General features: G+C 37.3%; 1 protein-coding gene across 1 annotated transcript in view; it reads left to right on the forward strand.

Moving 5' to 3' along the window:
• The window catches only part of ADGRV1 (adhesion G protein-coupled receptor V1), a 451,408-nt gene that overhangs the window by 288,204 nt on the left and 137,959 nt on the right, over positions 1–25,245 (forward strand). Inside the window, exons 87-88 of the mRNA XM_070413740.1 lie at positions 1,144–1,260; positions 13,347–13,525. Coding sequence (XP_070269841.1) covers positions 1,144–1,260; positions 13,347–13,525 — 296 coding nt within the window. The remainder of the gene's footprint in view (positions 1–1,143; positions 1,261–13,346; positions 13,526–25,245) is intronic.

Consider the following 25,245-nt stretch of genomic DNA (forward strand, 5'->3'; position numbering starts at 1 on the left):
AAACTGTTCAGGTTATTTAGAACAAAAATACCAAGTAATTTCAACACAATCCGTATTTTAGAATCTGAATTAGAGAGACTAAATTTATTGTAGGCACACTTTTAAAGATTTTATGGAAACAGATGCCACTTTGCAAAAAGAAAACATAAAACAGTGCAATTATTCCTTGGGGGAAGGGAGGTGTGCTGATCTCACAGCCTGTGCTTCCAAGGTCTTTTAGGGCATGGTCTCGGTGCTTTGCTTTAGTGAAGGTGTTCAGTGAACACTTGTGGAAATTAGGAAGGTTAAATTGATGACCTAAAATGTGTTACAACTCAGAAGTTAGAAGCTAAAATTGAGGAAAATCTAAGCATGTTTTTATAATAAACTCTAATCATTCAAAAGCTATTTGTGGTATGATCTGGAAAGGCAAATTTATTGACTTTATTTTTTCAGGGAACTCATTTGGACATGATAAATAAGCAAATTATAGAGCATCTTAGATGGTGGTAAATTCTGTTTTAAAAAAAGAAAATAAAAGTAGGGGTGGGGGAATCACATGTGTTAGAAGCAAAGACAGTGTGATTTTAAATAGTGTGGTCAAGAGAGGCCTGGTGGCGAAGGCCACTTGAACAAAGGCTTGAGGACAGTTGAAATAAAATCCCCAGGATTAGAGTAATCATAGCATTGGAGATTTAACTTTTAATTGGTCCATTTTGTTATGTATGTTACTTCTCTCAGCAATAGGATGCTGGTGAGGGGTAAAGTCAGCTTTTGCTTCTTTCTGTTTTTTCCCATTAGCTTTGACTTAAACAAGGAATGGTATTTCTGCTCTCTTTTCTCTTTTCTACTTACCTAAAACACATGTATTTCATGGGACTTTTGTTCATCAATAATTAGAATAAGGTTTACTTTGAGAATTTCCTCTTGGCAGTCCAAAGCAACATGTAACATAATTTCATAGATCCATTGTTTCTTAGAAATATAAAAATTCATGTATTGCCAGTTTTAGAAGATTCTTAGTCATCTCAGTTTGGGCAACAAATCAAGTTATTGTCCCTTTGAGTCATGGAATCATAAATCAGATAAGAAAACAGTTTACTTTCTTAATATTCTTGATTGATTTTAGCCTGATTTAAAAATAAAAGTATTTGTTTCTTACAGATTGTGTTTCTGGCATCTGCATACGCAAGTCCCCAGCTCACAGATGAGAGCTGTTCGGCCCTGGCTGCTGTCACCCATTACCTGTATCTTTGCCAGTTTAGCTGGATGCTCATTCAGGTTGGTACCTCATTTCCTCACTTCCACTCCCACCCCACACCCTTTCAACTTTTTAATGAATCAGACTATTTTATCTGATAGTCTTTATATTGAAATGGAAGTAATTTCATCACTGCATTCCCAGGAGATTAATGCAAGAAAAACCTTATACACTATACAGCAATAGAGAGCATAGTAAATTTGAGGAAATGAAAAGAACTCCTGTAAGGTTGAAAATAAGGGTGTGGTAGGAAATGAGGCTTTTGATGTGGGCTGCCTTGTAAGGCATGGGAAGAAAGTTGAACTTGTTTTGTAGAGGAAGTCATAGAGTTATTTTAAGCAAGGGAGTGACATGATGAGATTAGCATTTTAGAAAGATTTCCCTGTTAGTGGTGAGTTGGGAACAGGGGAGAGTTGACAAGAGTTGACATAAGGCCCTAGCTGATTTGCTCAATGGATAGAGCATTGGTCTGCGGACTGAAGGGCCCCTGGTTTGATTCCAGTCAAGGGCGTATGCCCCGGTTGCAGGCTCGATCCCAAGTAGGGGGTGTGCAGGAGGCAGCCAATCAATGATTCTCTCTCATCATTCATGTTTCTATCTCTCTCTCCCTCTCCCTTCCTCTCTGAAATCAATAAAAATATATTTTAAAAAATAGTTGACATGAGGGCAAATCCAGTAGCATTAGATATAGGTGTGTCTAGGGGAGAGAAGAGCATCGTTCTGTGAACCAGGGAGGTAGCAGAAGAAGCTAAGGGAAGTGATCAGCTTTTAGGTGGCTTTTTTTCTTTTACTTTTTTTAAAAGTAGAAATATAGGGGGTAGTGATTGATTATGAAGCCTGAAGAAGGTGGAACAAAGATAATGATCACTGGAGACTGGGAGAAAGGTGATGGGGGGGGGGGGCAGGGGGCATGCTCACACTTGGAGTGCGGGGAAACGAGTTAAGTCGGCTTGCGTGAATTGCGCGTACTCCGCGGGAGCCGTCTTTAACTCGGTTCATATAGATTTGCGGTGGAGTGCGGGAAACGTGTAAACTCGGGCCGATTGTAACTGTGTATTACCAAATATTTGTTTGTAATCCACCCTTTTGGTGGATGGAACAAAACCAAAAGACAGAGCCATCTTATATTTTGGCGGGAAATTCACCCGCACTCCAAGTGCTCACTGTGAAGTTCCTGTGCAATCTCCAGTGGGAACTTTGAGAGAAGTGACTAGACAGGGCTAAATCTCAGAACTGAGGCCCTTGCTATTGAATTACATTAGCAAACTGTTGACTTAAAGTTGGAAAATGGAGCCATTGTTTTGGAAGAGATCACTTTGGGATAGAGAGTATAGATTGAGGCCCCTAGCAACTAGTTAATGTTAGGTAGAGATTTGAACTCTCCTTTTTTTTTGCCTAAAATCCCAAATTCTGTCTCTATTGTCTTATGCTGATTTGCTTGATAAAGAAGTTAATGTGAGAATTGGGTCCACTTCAGCAGGATTAATGTGACTAATGGCACAACCGAAATGCTGCCTTTGATAATGGTTTCTACATAATGGTATTGTTAAACCTTTCATGTGATAGAGATAGTTTCATGTGAGTTTCTGAGTATGCCTGAGGACAAGTTTATGTAAACAGATGTATTGGGGCACTTGCATTCTCATTTTTCTTGTTGAATAAGAGGGATGTGGGATTTCCACTGTACAGCAATATTTAAAGAAAGTGAGGTGGTCTTATTATGAGAGAATAACAGACAGACTCAAGGAAGGGATATTTTCCTAGGTATGATATAGTTGTCAGTGCTGAATTGGAGTCCTGCATCTGGGGTTGAATTCTGGCACAGCCACTATCTTGGTAACCTTAATCAAGTTATTGATTCTAAGTTTTGGTTCTAAATCTGCATATGGGTATAATAATTCCTATCTCATAGATTTTTTTAAAAATATATTTTATTGATTTTTCACAGAGAGGAACAGAGAGTTAGAAACATCGATGAGAGAGAAACATTGACCAGCTGCCTCCTGCACACTCCCTACTGGGGATGTGCCTGCAACCAAGGTACATGCCCTTGACCGGAATTGAACCTGGGACCTTTCAGTCCGAGGGCCGAAGCTCTATGCACTGAGCCAAACCGGTTAGGGCAGAATTTTTGTTTTATAGCTTTTTAAGCAGCTCTAATTATGAAAAGTTTGTAGTGTTAGCTAAATTTCCCCCAAAATTAAAAAAGTAGGAATAGCCCAGGCAGCGGGGCTCCGTGGTTGAGTGTTGACCTATGAACCAGGAGGTCACAGTTCAATTCCTGGCCAGGGCACATTCTTGGGTTGTGTGCTCAATCCCCAGTGCGGGACCTGTAGAAGGCACCTAACCAAGGATTCTCTTTCATCACTGATGTTTCTATCTCCCTCTCCCTGAAATTAATAAAAATATATTTTAAAAATAAATAAAAATGTAAAAATAAATTTAAACCATTTAACATAAATCTTAAATATTTGCTGAAATTAAAAGAGCCTTTGCTAGATTATGTTCTTACAAAATTCTTTAGGAGTTTAAGATGTGTGTTCTGTGCATGTTGTTATTTATCTGCCTGGACTGAGGTCCCCTGTGGTGTGCTGAAGGTCTTTGCCCATGTCCTTGACCTTTTCCGTTTTTTTCATGAGTGATTTGAATGAAAACACAGGAAACTGTCTTATCAGGTAGGAGCTGATACAGACCTGAAAACGTAGCTAAAAGAGTGAGCTGCCTGCATCGAGAATACATGTAGAACCAATATAGAGAAACCTTACTAATACAGATTGAAAACTAGAATGGAAGAGACATAATCTGATGCGGGTTAATGTAAACAATTTGAAATTTTACTTTAACACAAATTCAGCAATCAAATGTGTAACTGGATTGCTTAAAAACGTAAAACAACTACAGTTAACTACAAAAATAACATAGGCCCGAGTTACATTAATAACAGTATGGAGACAGCTGTGGTTACATTGTGATCTATGACGTTCAGGTTATGTTGAGACCCTTAACCGTTTTCATGAATCATGTTTCAGTGAGAACATTAATCAGCCAATGGGAAGCCAGAAAATAGTTCTATAAGAAACTTTAAGGCAGCTGCAGATAAGTAACCGGGAAAGGATTTAGGGAAAAGTGATGGCTGTCTAAAATACAAAATACATTTCGAAGAACCAGAGCAAATGGGTCAAAAATTAGGGAAGCAAATTTGATTTGTGTTAGCATTTATAGCCAATAAAACTGTCAAAGTTGAAGAGGCTGTTTCTAAAAGTAGAGGACATCCAATTGCTAAAATATATTCAAACAGGGAAAATGACTAATTTTCAAACATGGGTTTAGATGGATTTTTTGCTTTGGGGGAGAGTTAGGACGGCATATAAAATTTTACCCAACATATATCTCTTCAAGTTTTAAGTAAATATGATTATGGCTGGTGCATATTTAGTAAACTAATTTGCTCTCTGTGTGGCTAATGGTTTAGGAAAACTATTTAAAGTACCAGTGAAGTTCAGTGTATTTCAGATGGTACACACCATATTTTTCATGGTTTGTGGTTTGACCACAAGGGGAAAATTCAATAACTTCTGATTCTAGGTAGGATAATTCTAATGAGTTACTTTGTGGTTGAAGGTTGTCACTTTACTAGGCTGTGGTTTCCCATTTATAATGTAATCTGCTAAAATATTTTTTAAAAAGTAGAATCCATTTTTAAAACATTATGTTAAAGATTAGACTACTGTTAATTCAAAGCTGTTAGCTAAATAGGGTTGAGATAATTGAGAGAATATTAGTATTTTGATGATTCTACTTTATATTTTCAGCTGTATAGCAGAGACTTTGATATATGTAAACAGGTGCATAGCTTATAATGGCAAAAGGTAAACATTAACTTTAATTATTGGGCCAAGCATGTCAGAATTATTGTATATTTTGATCTTCATTGTATATTCAGTCTTAGAAAAAATGCATTTTAGTAATTTTATCTTGAGAAGTTATTTTACTTTTGTATCACATACTTTCAATACAGTCTAGTAAAATTGGGTTATATTTTAGAGTAGGTAAAGAAAAATTTTATTGGCAAACAAGTTATATAACTTCTCCTAGCCTAGATTTTCTTATCTGAATAATCAAGATATGTAATAACAGTACCTCTCTTTGAGAATTGTCTAAAGATATAATGAATTAATACAGAAAATGATCTTGGAATGGTACCTGGCACAGACTGCACACTCCATACATGTTTACCCATATTATTAGCTAAGCAAATATGCATGGCTGATATTTCATTGATTTTGAAATGTGTTGAATATTCTGTTTTTCCAATATAATTTGTACTTTTTAAAAAAACAAAAATTAGCTACATATAGTGGGAAACGTTAAAGTGAGGCATTCACTCACTAGGGGCAAAGTCTTAGGAGGCTGTATATCCCTAAGCTCTTTACTAAACAAGCACATGCATGGCTGATAGCAGGCTCCTGGACGAGCGGCCTTGACTCTGTTCTTCAGGCCTCCTCTTTCTCTGACAGGGAAATTACACTGTGTATGATGGGAATAGAGTAGCAGATTATTTTGCTTCTTTTTTTTCTTTTTAAGCAAACAACTTACAGATTCCCCTTTCGGCCATGGAGATTGAGTTACCCTCTTGTTTGCTTTAAATGTGAGATCCCTCTGAAATTACTGAAATAATTTCCCACTTCCTTACAGCAGCAGGGTCATGTCTGCTTTCAGAAAGAGTGACAGTGAGAATTTAAACTCTTATAATATTTTTACTCTATTTTCCTAGTAATTGTTTTATTTTCATTTCCTTTCATTTTAGAAATAGCATATGCTAATGGTATAAAATATAATCAAACACTAGAGAAATATAAAGTGAAAAGTACATCTGTTTCTCCCTTTTCACACACTCTCTACCCTCTGCTCTACTCTAAACCCTGCTTCCAAAGGTAAACACTGTGAATGACTTCCTGTGTATCCCACAGGAAATATTCCGCAAACATACAAATATTTATAAATGTATAAACAAGGACATATGTGTATGTACTTGTGTGTAAAAGTATATGTATATATATATACATAGTGTATGTACATATTTATATTTAGTATATATATATTTTTGTGTGTACATATAAATTTACCACATACAGATGTACTTTGTTTCCAATTTTTAATAGTTATTCCATAATTTATTTTTCTAGCCTCCTGTTATGAAATGCTGGTTATTTCTAATTATTTTTGCAATTATAAACAATGCTTCCTTAAACATCCTTGCACTCTGGGTATTTGTTACTTATGGACTATCCATAGAATGAATTACTAGAATTTAAACTTTTTCTATTAACATCTACATGAGATGTTATTATATAAGTAAGTGGAAACATAATTTTGTCTGTATATTCATTCGGTCGAGTTTTATGATCATTTCCTGTCACCAAGTAAATTGTATAGCAGTCTCCTTCAATTATGACCAATATCCATACCTTGAATTGTCCTTACAGTCTGTCTGTCTCATGCCTAGGGACACAGCTTACTCATAAAGGTAATGTTTTATTTTGAAACTAAAGTTTACTTGAAAATGTATTTTCTAAATGGTAGAATAAAGTTAGAAAATTATTTTATAATTGCACTTGAGCCTTTATATATTGTGCCTTAATTTCACCATATAAAAGCCTATGAACAAATAAATGCACATATTATTTATTCCTTGGCAAAAAGGCCACTTACTGTCAGAGCATGGCAACAGAAAGAGAAATGCTAAAATTAGCCATGTTTTTCTTTCGTCACTGATTTAATTTGGGGGGACATCAAAGGTATGAGAGAGAACAGACTGGTAATTACCTAGATAAAAGTGACATACCGAGGAGATACTGAGTTTCCCAATCCTCAAAAAGCCTTGTAGTTTATTTCACGCAAAATTGTTAGGAGAAAGAATAACTGGAGCAAGGACATGTGGTAACATTTCTCAGTCTCGCCTCTGAAATGAATGACTAAGGGCTTATGGTAATGACAGAATTAATAGCATCCATGATCTCTGACCAAACTTGATGCAATAAATCAGTCCAAGGTTTCTGATGACATAATAACCCAATATTAAATGTCAGGCTAGATGCCAATCTTATCTCACATACCATGAAAATTTATGGGGTCTAAACCTATTTTTAACTTAAAAAAAAGAAAAGGCATTTCTCTTTAAAATTTTACAACTATACTAATATGTATTATGTTAATCCATATTATATGAGTAAACTAATAGTTTGTGCTTATGGAGCATATGAAAGCATAATTATGAACTATGATAATCAAATAGATAACAAGGTGTGTCTTTGATTTTACTGTGTGAGCACTTGGAAAATAGAGGTAGTATTCATTGAAAATGTTACTATAAAAATAGACATTTCTATATAGGAATGTAAGTAAATACGCTTACAGACACACAGTATTTCTATCTATATATGACCTGAATTATATCTGAGTATTTTAGTTGGTTGGTTTGCATCTTAATCAGAATCAACTTAAATTCTAACAGCATCACTTAATAATTATAGGAAATACTAGTGGCCTGTTGCATGAAGATTCGTGCAATAGGCCTTCCTTCCCCTGGCTGCCAGCACCGGTTTTCCTCCAGCACCCGGGACCCAGGCCTTTGGTCCAGCCGCAGCAGCAACGCTTGGCTTCTTCACTGCAGCCACAGCTTCTCTGCTCCGCTGCTCCCAGCCCCTCCTTTTTTTTTTTCCAGTTCCTCGAGTGGAGGCCAGGGCTGGCTGGAAGCCTGGGTCTCCCCTGGCGGCCCACAGAGCTGGAGCAAGCAGATGGCGGCGGCCACGGCCTCCAACCCCTCCTTGAGCGGAGCCCAGGGCCAGCAGGAAGCTTGACTTCCTCCGTTGCCAGGAGCAACCCAAGCCTCCTGCTCGCTCCAGCTCCGTGGCTGCTGCCATCTTCAGTTGTCTTCAATCTTCGATCCGCGCCTGTGTATGCAAATTAATCACCATCTTTATTGGGTTAATTTGCATAGTCCCTCTGATTGGCTGGTGGGTGTAGCGGAGTGGTGGAGTGATGGTTAATTTGCATGTTTCTCTTTTATTATATAGGACTAGAGGCCCGGTGCACAAAAATTTGTGCATTCGCGGGGGGGGGGGGGGGGCGGCCCTCAGCTCGGCCTGTGCCCTCTTGCAGTCTGGGACCCCTCGGGGGATGACCACTTGCTGTCTTAGGCCTGCTCCCCAGGGGATTGGGCCTAAGATGGCAATCAGACATCCCTCTGGCAGCCCGGCAGCCCTTGGGGGATATCCACTTGCCAGTGGGGAACAGACCTAAGCTGCAGTCGGACATCCTTAGTGCTGCTAAGGAGGTGGGAGAGGCTCCCACAACCACCGCTGTACTGGCAGCCATTAGCCTGGCTTGTGGCTGAGCAGAACTCCCCCATGTGGGAGCTCCCTGACCACTAGAGGGCAGCTCCTGCATTTAGCGTCTGCCCTCTGGTGGTCAGTGTGTGTCATAATGACCAGTCATTCCCAGTCTTTCTGCTGTTAGGGTCAGTTTGCATATTACCCTTTTACTATATAGGATAGAGGCCTGGTGCACAGGTGGGGGCCGGCTGGTTTGCCCTGAAGGATGTCCCAGATCAGGGTGGGGGTCCAGCTTGGGTGCCTGGCCAGCCTAGGTGAGGGGCTGATGGCTGTTTGCAGCTGGCCACACCCCCTTCAGGGTGGGGGTCCCCACTGGCGTGCCTGGCCAGTCTGGGTGAGGGGCTGAGGGCTGTTTTCAGGCTGGAGGGCAACTGAAGCTCCCAGCCTCTCCTTTTTTTCTGTTTCTTTTTATTCTGGGATTTATTTACCTTCTATAGCTGTCACTGGAGCTGAGAGCCGGCTCCAGCTCTGAGGCCCGGCTCCAGCTCTGAGGCTGTGGCTGGCTGAAAGCAGGTATCTGGGGTTTGTTTAGCTTCTATAATTGCAACATTGTTGCTTCCGGAGCTCAGAACTGGGCCGTGGCAAGCAGGGAACCTTGGCTTCCTCCATCATTGGAGCAAGCAAGCCTCATGTTCACTTCAGCTGCGTGGCTGCCGGCTGCCATCTTTATTGGCAGTTAATTTGCATATTGCCCTGATTAGCCAATGGGAAGCGTAGTGGAGGTATGGTTAATTACCCTATTTGTCTATTATTAGATATGATAATTCCCCCATTCTCAGCTTAGTCCTGTGTTAAAAAATTATAATAAAACTTAAGAGAAAAGTTATCTTGATTGAATGATATATAACTTAATCAACAATGGCAAAAATATGAAGGTGGTCATTTAAATATACCAATGGTTAGCATTAACATTAAAGATCTCTATGGTAACAACATGGATTTTTAAACGTACTACAGAAAATTTTATTCAGTTAACCCTTTCAAGATGGCCAATTTGATAGTTTCTAGTGCAGAAAATACTTTTTAATCTTTTTGGACTACCTTCAAAGGCTAAATCACATCAGTGCTCAGAAACTTTGTATCTGTGTATATGAATTGTAGTCAAGTTGGATTAATATAATTGGTTATATTGGGGATAGTAACATTTTGACTACATGGTTCTTTTGTCTTGAGATAGTCCATAAGACAGTTCTAACAAAATTTTCAAAGCTTAGAGATAGAAATGAAAATACAGGTCTAGATATTAAAAATTTCAGTTCACATTTAGTCTTTAGCAGGAAAATGTAAGATAGCCAGTGAATGGTAAGCCATGCTCAATACGAGAGAAGCATGTTTGCTGAGATTGACACCCTTTCACTTGTGTTGATAATTTTGTTAGTTTTAATATTGGATAAACACACAGAAGACACTGAGGCACACTGATCACATATGTTATATACCTGTCAACATAAAACTATTATGCAAACATATGGTGTCTTCATACTCTTTTTTTTGTCCTCATATTCTTACCTTAGTTTCTGAACAAAGAGCCATGATTATACGGAAAGCAATATACTCAAATGCTCTACTGTCTTCTTTTTCGTTTATATAATGGCAGTATTTGGAACTTTTAACCCAATCTTAGTTAAGTTCGTTTTTTGTTGTTTTTTTTGGAGGGGGGTTTAGGATGGAGGTGTGGGGGACAATGAAGAAAACACTAAGTTGGGTTAATTCAAGAAGCATTCAAATCATAAAAAGAATAATAGCATATAAGATAACTCATTGAACCCAAGAACTGTAAATACAGTTTGACCTCACAAGGGACTGTGAGCATAAATGGAAGGTTTTGTCGATTCGTATTCTCTGAAAACACTCCTCTGTCTCCACTGTGTTTTGGCTACCCCACCACTAACGTTCATGTGTCCTCATTTCTCAGTTGACCAACTTAGACTATGACCAAAATTTAAGGAATTCAATGAGAGGTAATTGGTCCAGCCTAGGTAAGGCTTCTCCCTTGGATCAAAGCAGCTGTGGACAGAGAGGCAGGGTCATGAGCCCAGCCCGAATGTGTTATGTAGGAGGGGTGGTATGGGGAGATGAGTAGGAGTAGGGACAGGATTCAGAGAAGGAGAGCACATGACCTAGGCATATCCCCAAATGTATCTACCTACTCTATTAAAATGTGTCAAAATTGAAGTAAACCTTAATCAAAACCGATCTTATATTTGGGCCATATATTTTCTAGAATAATTAAATGTATCATTGTGATATATATATATATGTATATATATATATGTATTTATATTTTATAGCAAAAATATATAATGGGAAATACTGTACTTAGAGTGTACCTCAGTGATTGGATTCATTTGAGAAGGAAAGGGATTATTTTTTATTGATGAAAGCTTATGATTTTTTGAGCTTGTCTTGCTTAACTGAGTACTCAAGAATTCAGCAACACCATGCCTAGAGCTCTTTGGAGCTGAAGTATTACATGTATAAATCTAACAATTACACTTGTCCCAGTCTTATCTGAGCCTGTGGTAAAGGTCAGACAACCGCTGAGAGGTCTGGGGACCGAGCTGGTGGAGCTCATGTCCGGTGCTGTCAAAGCAGACAGTTTGGATGTGTCCCGATCTTTATCATGATGAATCAACTTAGGAGACATTCATCAATCTGTTCTCTCCTCCCTGGTTCTTCCACCAACTGCACCACTGAATTACCATGTTGCCTGGATACACACAGACATCTATTTAAATAATTAGTACTTTTATTTTGGACATGGGCCAGTCATCCTTATTTTGCATGAAAACAGGCAGCATGGGATCACCTTAGCATGAGACATTTGGTACAATTTCACTTATTTGTATCAATTTCTATACTAATTATAGAAAAAGCGGGGGTGGAGGGAAGGGGGAACCCTCTTGGATGTAATAATTTTTAAAAAGAAGTTAGGACAGTTACATAAGCAACAACTCATAACATGCTTCATAATTACAGATATAAGCAGATGTACATAAAGATAAGGAGTGCTGACAGGACATAAAATTCAGAGACAAAAATCTCCAAGTAACCACCCATGTCAATCCTTTCTCGGTTTAGCCCAATCAATACTAATTCCTCAAGGCTAATTTGGCTCAGATAGAATCTTACTTGGAAGCCTCAGCAGAGAGCATCTGAAAATTTTCACACTAAATTAGGCATGTATTTTTTTCACATTTAAAGAAATTCCATGGTATCACTGCTTACTTTTGTCTTTCATACTATCTGACATCCTAATTGGAGGTTTTAAAGGAATTGGTGATATTTTTCCCATGGTGACTATGTGGTCAGCACTTCATCTGTCATATCTCATTTAATCTTTGTAACAACCTCATTGTTCACACGAGGAAACAGAGGCTCTGGGATTGTTGTTACTTGTCCAGGGTTTTCCTGCTAGTGTGTGTGTGTGTGTGTGTGTGTGTGTGTGTGTGTATTTCATCTGTACTCACACCCTTTCTACCCTATGAAATTGAGAAGGGAAATTTTCCAGTGAGTAAGTATTAATTGTATGAAGTATATATGACATGACATTTTTGGTCTTTTTAAAATTTATTTATTTATTTACTTTTACTAAATTGAACATAAGTCCTCCTCAGGGAAAGGGAACACTAGAAGGCAGAATATATAAGTTCTAGATTTGGCTTACATATAACCTAGGTGTGGTGTTTGGAACCAATAATATTTCCAGTCCTCCGTTTCCTTATTCCATCTATGTACTGTGTCCCCTCACTCCCCCCTCTATAAACTTGTCCCTTTTATCTGTTTATCTTAGATAAGAAATAACAGATATAAAATATGATACGTATACAATATATTTTTTTTATAATCCTCACCTGAGATTTTTTTCCCATTGCTTTTCAAAGAAAGGAGAAAGAAGAGAGAGGGGAGGGAGGGAGGGGGGGGGGAGAGAGAGAGAGAGAGAGAGAGAGAGAGAGAGAGAGAGAGACATCTATGTGAGAGAGACACATCAACTGGTTGCCTCCTACACGCATCCTGACAGGGGACAGAAGCAAAATGTCAACAGAGGTGTGTGCCTTTGACTGGGGATCAAACCTGCGACCCTTCAGTGCATAGGCCGAGGCTCTAACCAGTGAGAATCCCAGCCAGGGCACATAGACAATATAATACATGTTTCCCTTAATTATTTTTCCACTTGTTTGGACACTTAGATTCAGGAAAGTAAATACCTCCCCCCAACTCTTTCACTGCCTTAGTGCCCAAACTGGTCCCTGAAATTTAGTAAACAAGCAATAAATGCTTCTCAAGTGAGTGATTGAAAAGGAGAGAGATATAAACTGAGAAGGAAAAACAGCCACAAATCCTACCCCATTACAGTACTTGATCACTGTGCAATCATTTTCTGTTGACTTGCCTATGTCTCCTGCTTCAGGGTGGTGGGGGGGAGGCTGAGACTGGGTTTATCTTCACAAGTGTACCCCCTTTCCGTGGAACAGTGCCAGGCCCCACCCTACGAGAGGCCCTTGGTAAATAAAAACCGACTTTTGAGATATCCTGAATACTTTGGGTATATGAAAGAATGAGTATATGAACTAACTTTAAAAAAATCAACTCAAAACTATAATTTTTAAGTAGATCCTAGCCTTTTGCTCTTTGTACCTAAGTCAGGTGAATTTGTGTCCTGTGCCATTAGACCAGAGCCTGTTCATTGTATGTTCTCTCTCCTTTCTTAGTCTGTGAATTTCTGGTACGTACTGGTGATGAATGATGAACACACAGAGAGGCGCTATCTGCTGTTTTTCCTTCTGAGCTGGGGACTTCCAGCTTTTGTGGTGATTCTGCTCATAGTAATTTTGAGAGGAATCTATCATCAGAGCATGCCACAGATCTACGGACTCATCCACGGTGACCTGTAAGTACGTCCAGGCAAAACACGTTGCCTTCTTAGCCTTCATGCACTGGGCAGCTTTATTCGTAGATTGAAGGAAAACCAGGAAGACCTAGCTTTCCTGTCACACTGTCTGAAGCTCTACTTTCTCTGATTATCCCTTTAAATAAGAAACTATTGCACCCTAGCTGGTTTGGCTCAGTGGATAGAGTGTCAGCCTGCGGATTGGAGGTTCCCAGGTTCCATTCCGTTCAAGGGCACATGCCCAGGTTCCGGGCTCGATTCCCAGTGGAGGGTTTGCAGAAGGCAGCCGATCCAGGATGCTCTCTCATCATTGATGTTTCTATCTCTCTCTCCCTTTCCTTTCCTCTTGGAAATCAATAAAAATGTGTATTTTTTTAAAAAAGAAAAGAACTATTGCCTCTCCAGTTCATTTTATAGACTTAATTTTCTCAGGTGAGGTGATATATCAAACAGTTCCAGTACCTTGGCATAATTTAGTTTATTCAAATAAGACCAGCAAAATACCTAGTGAAATCAAAGAACTATAAAGATTTTGATAAGAAATACAAGCAGTGAAAAATTTTGGAGTATGGCACATTAAGGAGTCTAATTAGGGGGCGAATTGGGAGGAAAGCAGGCTCCATCATCCAGAAAAAAAAATCATTAAAAAAGCAAAAGATTGCATCAGAGTGAATGGAGAGTGTCTGCAAAAGTACATGGAAAGGAGACAAGGTCAGCTGGGTCCTTCTTATTTATGTACTAGGATACATCAAATAAGATGTATCCATAATTTTGAGTACCTAGGTATTCAAAATTTGAGCACAGGTTGTGCCCCTAGGCATGGCTGGCCCTGGCCGGCAATCAGGGCCGATCTGTGGAGCAACCGGCAGGGCGATCGGGGGGGGGGGGGGGGGGGGGGGGGGCTCGCACCTGCCTTGGCTGGCCTGGTGCTGCCCGCTTGCTGGCCCAACCCCCTGCCGCCACCCCACCCTCCCAACCACTGTCAGGGCCTGTGGGCTGGGGGCAGCTCCTGCATTGAGCATCTGCCCCCTGGTGGTCAGTGCACATCATAGTGACCAGTCGTTCCACCTGTCGGTCTGCAGTTCGGTCGATTTGCATATTAGGGTTTTATATAGATAGATTAAGTGAATTTGTAGTTTTGAAGTCTAACAAATCTCCATGCACACATGTTTATACATGCCTTAACCCTGAACCTGGTGTCTTACAAGCTCCTTTTATTGACTCCACATGTAGAAAGAAAAAACACAAAAACCTTTGTAATAATAAAGCTTATTCAGCTCCCTTGGTGTAACTATAATTAGAGAAAAGAGTAACATTTCAAAATAGGAAAGAATAGCTTATTCACAATCTTTTGAAGACAATATTACCTAATTATTTCACAGGCTATTGTGGAGATAAAAATTACTTAATAGACATGAAAAATTCTTGAAAGTAAAAAGCACCATATAAGTAGAAATCATTTTAATATTCATATTGCCTGTGATCTGTTATGATTGTCTATTATATACTGAACAAATACTTGTGATCAATGTATGCAAATGTATTTTACACCTAAGCAATCACAGACACCTGTCCCACATCACATTCAACCAAAGGAGACTACCTACATAATACACACCTATTTAGATACCGTATATAGCAATTTTGTCTTTTTATTATTGAGATTCAATGAGATTCCTTCATACTGATTATAATATTGTAATGCATTTTTCCCACATAAAATTCTAAAAGCCTAATTGTCTAGAAAGGAACGATCGTGTCTTTTCGAGATTTTGTTATGACATTTTACTACCCCTGGCTTTAATTCAAATCTCAGGATGCTGGGATTAATTTCAGAAAGTTCTGCATCATTCTTTGTCAGATACAAAGTAAGCATGAGACAAGCCCTGGTAGCCAGCAGCCCATTCTTTCATGAGCTCCTGGGGGAGACAGGACTCATTTGGTGGCAGTTTTAACATTCCAGCTGTACCCTCCCAGCCTTGATGAATAGGGCCTGATGAACGTGGTGTTAAGTAGAAGAAGCTCTCTCTTGATGTTTCTAAAAGGATTTTTTTAATTTTTCAATTACAGTTTACATTCAGTATTATTTTGTATTAGTTTCAGGTGTGCAGCATAGTGGTTAGGCAATCATATACTTTACAAAGCATACCCCCTGATATTTCCAGCACCATACATAGTTATGACGGTATCATTGACTATATTCCATATGCTGTGCTTTACATATTTTATCATTACCTATCTGAACTTCTCAATTCCTTCACCTTTTTCATCCAGTCCCCCATCCTCCTTCCCCTCTGGCAACCATCAGTCTGTTCTTTGTATCTGTAAGTCTGTTTCTGTTTTGTTTGTTCATTTATATTGTTCTTTAGATTTCAGATATAAGTAAAATCATATGGTATTAGTCTTTCTCTGATGAACTTATTTCACTTAGTATAATACCCTCTAGGTCTACCCATGTTGCCGAAAATGGTAAGATTTCATCCTTTTTTATGGCTGAGTAATTTCATTGCATATATGTACCACTACTTTCTTATCCACTCACCTATTTATGGGATTCCATAACTTGGCTATTATAATATGCTGAAATGCACATATGGGTGAATGTATTCTTTCAAATTAGTATTTTGGATTTCTTCAGATATGTACCCAAAAATGGAATTGCTAGATCAGAAGGCAGTTCCATTTTTAATTTTTTTAGGAACCTCCATACTGTTTTCCATAGGGCTGGGCCAATTTACATTCCTACCAATCTGTGATCTTTATTATTTTCTTCTTTCTGCTAATTTTGGGCTTAGGTTTTTTGTGTTTTTTTTGTTTTGTTTTGTTTGGTTTGGTTGGTTTAGTTCCTTGAGGCATAAAGTTAGGTTATGTCTTTTCTTTTTTCTTACTGTCGGCATTTATCACTATAAACTTTATCTTAGAACTGCTTTTGCTGTATCCCATAAGTATTGGTGTGTTGTATTTCCATATTTGTTTGTTTAAAGATATTTTTTTATTCTCCTTTTGATTAGTTGTTTGACCTATTGGTTGTTCAGGAGTGTACTATTTAATTTTAATATACTTGTGAATTTTCTAGTTTTCTTTCTGTTATTGACTTCTGGTTTCATACCATTGTGGTTGGAAAAGATAGTTGGTATGACTTCAGTCTTCTTAAATTTGTTAAGACTTGGTTTATGACCTAGTATATGATCTATCCTGGAGAACGTTCTGCATGCACTTGAAAACAATGTGTATTCTGCAGCTGTTGGATGGCATGTTCTCTATATGTCTGTTAGGTCCATTTGGTCTAAAGTCCAACATTTCCTTATTAATCTTCTGCCTAGATGATCTCATTATTGTTGAAAATGAGATTATTGAAGTTCCTGACTATTATTGTATTGTTGTGTATTTATCCCCCCAGGTCTCTTACTATTTGCCTAATATATTTGGATACATTGTTGGTTACATATATCTATTTATGATTGTTCTAGCTCTGTGACACTGATCAAGTTAACTTCTGAGAGCCTGCAGTTTTCCATCTGTGGGATAGGTGTAATAAAATTTGTGATGTGGATTGTGATGTGGATTGAATGAGACGATGCATGTAGAGAAAATGTATGTGCGGTGCCTGGTAAGAGGAAGGGTGAGTTGTGACAAGCTCATATATGGGCCTGTGAATGTTAGTCTCATCCGAAGTAGTAATTACATCTAACCTATCAGACAAGCCTGGCTAAACATTATTAACCCTATAAATTCTTGAAGGGCAGCTTACCATTTTACTACCTACAGTTATTCTGAAACTATCATTTCAGTGATTTCTATCTTTTTCTTTTGCATCTTTGACATTAGGATTACAAGCAACATACCCCGATATTTCTGAAACTCAAAAAGCTTTTAATCAACATAAGTTAGAATTTGTTTTGCTTAGTTTTGTTTTTGTCATAAGGGAGGGGGGAACGCTCTAAAGCTTGCAGTCTTCTACACTGGATGCTGTCTTATTTAGTTCTGGCTGATATAACAGAATGCCTGGGTGACTTAAATGATAAACACTTACTTCTCACTTCTGGAAGCTGGAAATTCAGATCCGAGTGCCAGCATGGTCAGGCTCCTGGTGAGGGCCCTCTGGCTGGTTCTGTCCTCACATGGCCTTCCTCGGAGCATGCGGGGAGGGAGCCTGCTTCCTTCCTATTTTTGTGAGGTAATTAATCCCATCACAAGCCCTGGGGCCTCATGACCCAGTATAACCTCCCAAAGGCCCCGCCTCCAGATACTTCACATTGGGGGTTAGGGGTTCAACATAATTTATTTTGGCAGTGGGGAGATTTTGGTGACATTTAAACATTGAGTCCATATCAGATGTTTTTATGTTTAAAATTAATAGATTAAAATAAATTATGTGTGAATACAATCAGACATAAAGGCTTAGATATTCATTTAGTTCCAGGGAGTCATTTTTGGTTAAGACCATGAGTTCTGAAAAATAGCAGAACTTCAGCTTCATTTATATTGAAATATAAAGAACTATATCCTTCCATCTCTGAGACATCTAAATTTATTCTAAAATTATTCTCAGAGAGTAGTGTCATATAAAGATTTTTATTTATAATGGCTTCATTAGTATCAACAATAGCTTTTTCCAGGTCATAGTATTTATGATAATAACAATATTGTAATAATATGTAACTGAACCTGTAACCTTTTCCCAAAGATATTTAGTATATATTTTCTTATCTTTTTTCTATGTATATTCTAGCACATATATACAAACATGCTCACACACACATAGACACAACAAAAACAGGATACCATATGCACTAGATTGCAATTTACTTTTATTTATTAGGCAATTTTCTATGTCATATATATCAATCACATTTTATACTATAATGTTCTATTATATTTATTTAACATTATATTGGTGGACTTCTGGACTATTTTCAGTTTTTCTTTTTAACGTTGTTATAATAAATATTCCCATAGAGGTAACTTTGTACACGTGTGTTGATATTTTTCAAAGGATGAATTTTGAGCCGTGGAATGGCTCATTCAAAGGACACATATATAATTTTTTACTTTATCAGATATTACCAAAGTGTTTTCCAAAATGGACACACCTGTTTGCACTCAAATGACAAATTATGACAGAGCCTGTTACCCCATATTTTTGACAACTCTGGACATCATAAGATTTTTTTCAGTGTTTGACAATGTGATGTATATAGATATACATGGATATATAAATAGAAGGATACACATATATGTAGTTATTTAAGTTTTCATTTATTTAATCCTTAGTCATAATTTAATAGCCTCATTTATGTGCCAGACATTATGCTAGGTACATAGTCTCATGTATCCTTATGCAGCCCTTTGCATTTGAATATTTTTGCATAGATTTATTTAGCGTTTTTATTTCTTTTGTGAATTATTTGTTCATTTTTCTGCACTAATCTTTCTGATTGTTTTTTCATGGTTTCCAATAATTTAAAAAGTGCTTTTTTTCTTGTTTCCTTTTTTTTTAAGGTGAGGAGGTGAGGTGGGACACATTAATGTTATTAGCTATTGTCTCCCCTGAATTTTTTTTTCTCTATTAATACATCTCTCTCCTATTCATTTTTAAAGAAGACTTATATTTTATGTATGAGATGAGCTTTGTGTGATAGCAGATTGTTTCAGATAATTATTTTAAGTATTTTGTATGCTAATTAAATTTTCCAAGTATGATTATAATAATACAGTTAATATGTTGAGAGCCTTTGAAGTACTTAGGGTCAAAATGGTGAAAACATGTGTTGCCATAAGAAACTCAGTCTGTGTTCAACCTAATTCATTAACTAGAGGCAGAATCTGGAAGGCTGTTGATCACTCTTTCATGCAAAGGGCTAAAAACTTAGGCATTTGAAATATCAAGCCGAATAAAGCATTAGGAAAGAGGACGTCATAAAACTGCAGGCAATAGAGTTGTAATGATAGAGATGCTTGTGAAATTGCATTCTATCTCACTTATTTTCTTTAAACAGTTTAGGAATAAAATGAAAAAGTTGGTCGGCTTTATTTCAGATGCTCTATTTACAAGGTATTTTGCAATCTCTCAAAAACTCTCATTTAGAAAACTAAGAAAGCTCATACAGCCAGAAACGGTCAAGTGTGTATTAGCTCAGGAAACAAATCAGTTATTTATAGAGGAAGTTCTGTTGAAGATGAGGTCTCTAATGAAAAAGGAAATGCCCACAAATATAAACAGTTTGTCAAACAGGATACTTAGTATAACTTAAAACCATTCCTGGCTCAAAAGGATTTTCTGACAGTTGACTTTGTGGTTCTGTTTTCTCCGTTGTGGCTTCCCAGGAGCAGAGAATCTGTGTGTTGTTTCTTTTTTCTTAATGTTCTTTGCTTTCATATGGTAAAATTAATCAGTGCTTGTTTTACAAATTATGGAAAGCATCGTACTTCTAATCATCGATGTGTTTCTGGTTATATCTAGATTCATACGTTTTTATGTTTAGAATACAAAATTGGGATCACGCAGTTTTATCTCCTCTATTTCTTTTAATGTTATAGCATTAGAATTTCCAAGCCATTAAGTATAGCTCAATAATTTTTAATGGAGTCATAATATCTGTCTCACCATAGACTTTATCATACGTGTTTACCATTCCCCAGCACTAGACATATAGGCTTTCCCTGTCCCCCTTTTCAATATTTAAAAAGCCTACATTTAATGTGCTATGTCACATTTCCCCATCACAGATTCCTTGAAATGAAATTACTGGATTAAATATTTGCTGGTTTTAGAAATATTGACCTTGCCAAACTCCTCCAGAAAGCTTGAAAATTTACAGTCTTAATGATACTTCTTGAGACTACCAGTCTCACAACACCAATGCCAGCACTGATGGTGAGGTTTATTAGCTTTTATGATTTTGATAGGTAAGTGCAGTAAGTCATGGTTCTCCTGAGAAACAGAACCAATAGGAGATAGATAGATAGATAGATAGATAGATAGATAGATAGAAAGAAAGATAGATAATTGATAAATATAAGTTAATTATAAGGAATTGGCTCATGTGATTATGGGAGCCATCAGTTCTCAAGATCTTCAGGTAAAGTCAGGAAGCTGGAGACCCATGAGAACCAATAGTATAGTTTCAGTCTGAGTCTGAAAGCCTGAGAACAGTGTTACAGGTTTGTGTGCCCAGTGCTTCAAAAGAAAGGCTGATATTCAATACATACGAGTTTTGAGCAAGGAACGATTTTTAAAAATATGTTTTTATTGATTTCAGAGAGAGGAAGGGAGAGGGAGAGAGCAGTAGAAACATCAATGATGAGAAAGAACCATTGACCAGTTGTCTCCTGCACGCCCCCTACTGGGGATAGAGCTCGAAACCAGGGGATGTGCCCTGACTGGGAATCCGACCATGACATGACCTCCTGGTTCATAGGTTGATGCTCACCACTGAGCCACACTGGCTGGGCTAGATTTTATTGATCAGGAAGGCCCTGCTCGAGAAGATGAGAGAACTAATCCTCAAATCTATCTTAAGGAAGCCTGGAATTAAGGTGTCTTTTATCATCAAAGGAAGGGAAGTTGTGTGTTTTTCTGGCTTCTGTAATAATTTTTAAAATCATCATAATTTTGGGGGCAGTTTTGAGGGTTTCACTTTTCTTCTTATGTATCCCATATTTTTAAAAATTATTTAACTATTCTAGAATGAGATCTCCATGGAGCCTTGTGTTGTTCAATACATGAAATTATGATTTTTGGCTCTGCACACTTTGTTCTTTGTTAGAATTTTCCTTTCAGTTATAAAACTTGATTTAAGATATATGTACATAAAAAATAGCCCCATTAACAGTGATTAATAGCACACATCCAGTGCAGGTCTATAGGATAGAAATTTCATTTTTGTCAAAGTACATAGCCTGGTTGTCTGACACTTTAAACCAGTGGAATACATGAAAAATAGACATGGCTACCAGGATTTCCCTGTCTCTGTGCCTGTGTAATATATTTCCTAGGAACCATGCTTCTCAGTGTGCTGTGCCCTGACACAGACCATTTCACTCTACTGCTCCTATGGACTTGGTGAACGACAGCCTTGGAAACAATGGATAAAATAATTAGTGCTGATTGGAGGGATGGCCTGCTGGCGGAAGGAAATAGCTGGCTATCTCACAAAGGAATCCTATGAGCTTCCCAGCTTTCTAGTTGGTAGAGATTCTGGCCCTTTCAGGTAAAGGAATTCCACATGAGGTAACTTGTTTCTTCATGGAAAATTGAGGTACAAAGTCAGAACAATTTTAGGTCGCACAACCAGAATTACACCAGTGTGTCTAACTTATCCACAGATTCATAGCTGCTCTCACACACACACACTGGAAATTGTATTCTGCTTTTAAAAAAAGTAACTGATGATATTTTATTTGAATATCTGACAGTTTATCAGAAGGTAGAAGAAGCAATGAGGCAAACCTCTTGACATAATTCTGTTCAACTCTAGAAACAGAAATGACAAGATCCAGCCGAAAACAACCTTCATCAAATGGAGGTTTGAAAGACAGGAAGTCCTGAACATAATTAGATTATATGTGTACACACTCAGCTAAAAATTGGATAATATTCATGACCAAAGATTCTGATAGGTGTGACATACCAGAGGAATGAAGGTTTTTAAAACAAGTTCAGAGGGAACGGTTGAAAATAATTTTAAAGAGGCAAAATAGTTATCAAAATCAGTATTGTTGTATTCATTCTTTCTGGTGGGTTCAGATATAACAGGGACAAACATAATGAAAGAGAGGAGAAACCTATCATTAATAGAAAAAGCATGGCTAATAAGTAAAAGGGAAGCTGAAACCTCACATGAAGCAAGAGTTGCTAAAAATGATAAAATAATAACGGGAGGAAAGAAGAAGCTATTTAAAGTTTGTATTCAGATTAAAAATACACTCAACGGTGGAGAAAAGTTCTACTTCAGGAACACACCTAATATTAGAAGAAGAAAAGATGATTAAGCCCTATTTTGCTTTAATTTTTTCTCTCAAATACAAAGAATCTTTATGTGGATGAAAAAAGACTACAGGCAAAAGACTAGCATAGCAATCTCAAAAAAAAAGTGAGGTGATTATGAGAGTACCTAGGTATTCTAAATAACTTCACATTTCCCTTTCTGCTTGAATGACACTGTTCAAATACTAGAGAATGTGATGAGCTGACAATGAGGAATGTGGAATGCAGAACAGTTTGATAATAGAAAACAAATAGAAAATAAGCAAATTGTTCCCAGTTTGATAAATTGGATTCTCACTCTTCCTGATTCTGAAAAAAAAAAATCCTAAAATATCTTATTAAATTGATTCCTTAGGAGCCCTTAGAAAAAAGAAAGTGGTAATTTAACCAAAAGATACATATAGTCTTATACCCATTTTCCTTATAAGGGGTGTAGCAATGTAATCTAGAAAATGCTATCGGCATTATAATTGAAGATATATTTTCCCAAGATTGTCTTAAGGACAAGATAGTGAAGTATGAACTGGATATGGTTGAGTTGTTTTGTGCTTTGTTAAAATTATTAAAAGAGTATTGATTTTAATAGTTTGTTTTGAATTCTAAAGGTACGAAGAAATATTAAAAAACAATAGTATGTCAGGAGGAGAATGGCCATGATGATTAGTTAGGCGGATGTCAAATGATATCATGCAGTGGGTCATGGATAGAAACAGGGTTTGTCTGTAGGAGAGAAGTCTTAGGGGGTACAAATAGCTTTCTTCAAACCTTGGAAAAATTGGCATAACAAGAAGGGAAACTAAAACAGTCAACTGGAAAAGTCATCATTGATTGGAAGCTAGTTATGACCTCTAACGTTCCCTTCCATGTTTTTAAATTTGATTTTCTTTTATAGTCCTGAAATGTTGATGTATTTTTTTTTAATTTTCTTTTAAATATAACCTACTATATTCCATCCTTCACTAAATAAAAATGCATATTTTCTATACTTTTTCAAAATTCACTTTAAACTTCAGAGTTTTGCTCAATAGATAATAAATAAATATGGTTGACCAATTTGCTTTAAGATCTAGTTGTTGCTAAAATATCACCTAGGATATAACTGATAATTCAAACACTGACTTCTCCTAAGAAAAAAAGATAACCCAAGACACTCATATAAAAAAGAAATGTAATAGTATTTTAAAATATATTTTAAAAGCATATAAAAACTTTTTTAAGTTAAGAATTTCAATTTGCTTGACATCGCTGTTTATGTTGTGAAAAATCTCCTGCATTCTCCAACTTTGTTATCAGTGGAGGAACACTATTCCTCTAAGTGTTCAAACTACGAAATTTGGAATCATCTTTGGCAGCTCCCTCTTGCCCACTTTCACATCCTTTTAGTCACAGGGTAGTTGATCCTTTTGATAACACTAAAACCTGTTCTCTCCTGTCCTTTTCTATTTCGTTGGCTTAATTCAAGTCCTCAAGATCTTGAACCCAGTCTACTGCACTAGCCTCAATGTCAGTTATCATATTATTTATTCCCCATTTTAATCCTGTCCCTGTTCCATCATCAAAGTCCATTCTAAAACAAGATCTGCTGAAAACATTTCAGCGACTCTCTGAGGAAAATATCCAAACTCCTATACACATCAAGAAATGTCCTTAATGTGCCAGCCCCTACCTGTATTTTCCCAGCCTTTCTCAGCCACTCCTGCATGATAAATCCTGGATCTATATGTTTCAAACTATGGAACTTAGAGGGTGTCTCAGAGTCATAAAGTCTTAAGATAGACATGGTTCGTCTTCCTTAATTTCATTTAAATATCTATGGTTAAAAAAAAAGTAGTTTACCTGGTAAATAAGTTAAAATACTATTTTTATGCTAGACCTTTAATACTATGTCCCATGATATTTGAATGGGAATACACAGGGCAGATCCAGATCCCAGGCAAACTCTAAAGAGGGAGGAGGGATGAGTAGGTAGAGCACAGGTGACTTCTAGGGGAGTGAAGTACTCTGTGTGATACAATAATGATGGACATATGTCATCATACCCGTAGAAATTACTTAAAGTAAATTATGGACTTTGGGTGATTATGACGTGCCAATATAGTTTTATCAATTTCAAGAGATGAGGGATATTGATAATGGGGAAGGCTATGCATATGTAGGGCAGGAGATATAAGTAAAATCTCTATACTTTCCCCTCAATTGTGCTGTGAACCTAAAACTTCTCTTTTAAAAAATGATAGTAAAAAAAATAAGTATATAGAGCATTTATAATTTTGTATATTGCACATACTTCTGACAGGAGAGACGTAGGGGTCTAATAAGAATTAGAAGCATTTTACACAGACTAGCTTATGACCATATACATTCTAAACCTTGTTTTTCCTCCAAGTTCTTCTGTGGCTGGACTCAATTAGAATTTACATATTTCTGTATACCTCTGACCCTACATATCTTTGTCATGATGGCTAACAATAACTTTACGATAAATGGAAGTGACTCTCAGCCATAGGAATATATTCACTCCAGCAAAATGTCTCCCCATATGAATGTCACAATAGCCACATCTCAAATTATGGGTCATGGCAGTACCACCTAACACAAGGCAGTGTGACAGAGGGAAGTTGTGATTGAAAAGACAACCATCTTAAAAAAACAAAAAAACCCAAAGGAGTTTATTACCACCAAACAAAAATAATGAAGAGAGAGGAAAATAGGTATCCTATCTAATAAAAGA

Source organism: Myotis yumanensis, unplaced genomic scaffold (assembly GCF_028538775.1).
Source record: "Myotis yumanensis isolate MYYU_CA2020_CCGP unplaced genomic scaffold, mMyoYum1.0.hap1 SCAF_4, whole genome shotgun sequence".
Classification (NCBI taxonomy): domain Eukaryota; kingdom Metazoa; phylum Chordata; class Mammalia; order Chiroptera; family Vespertilionidae; genus Myotis; species Myotis yumanensis.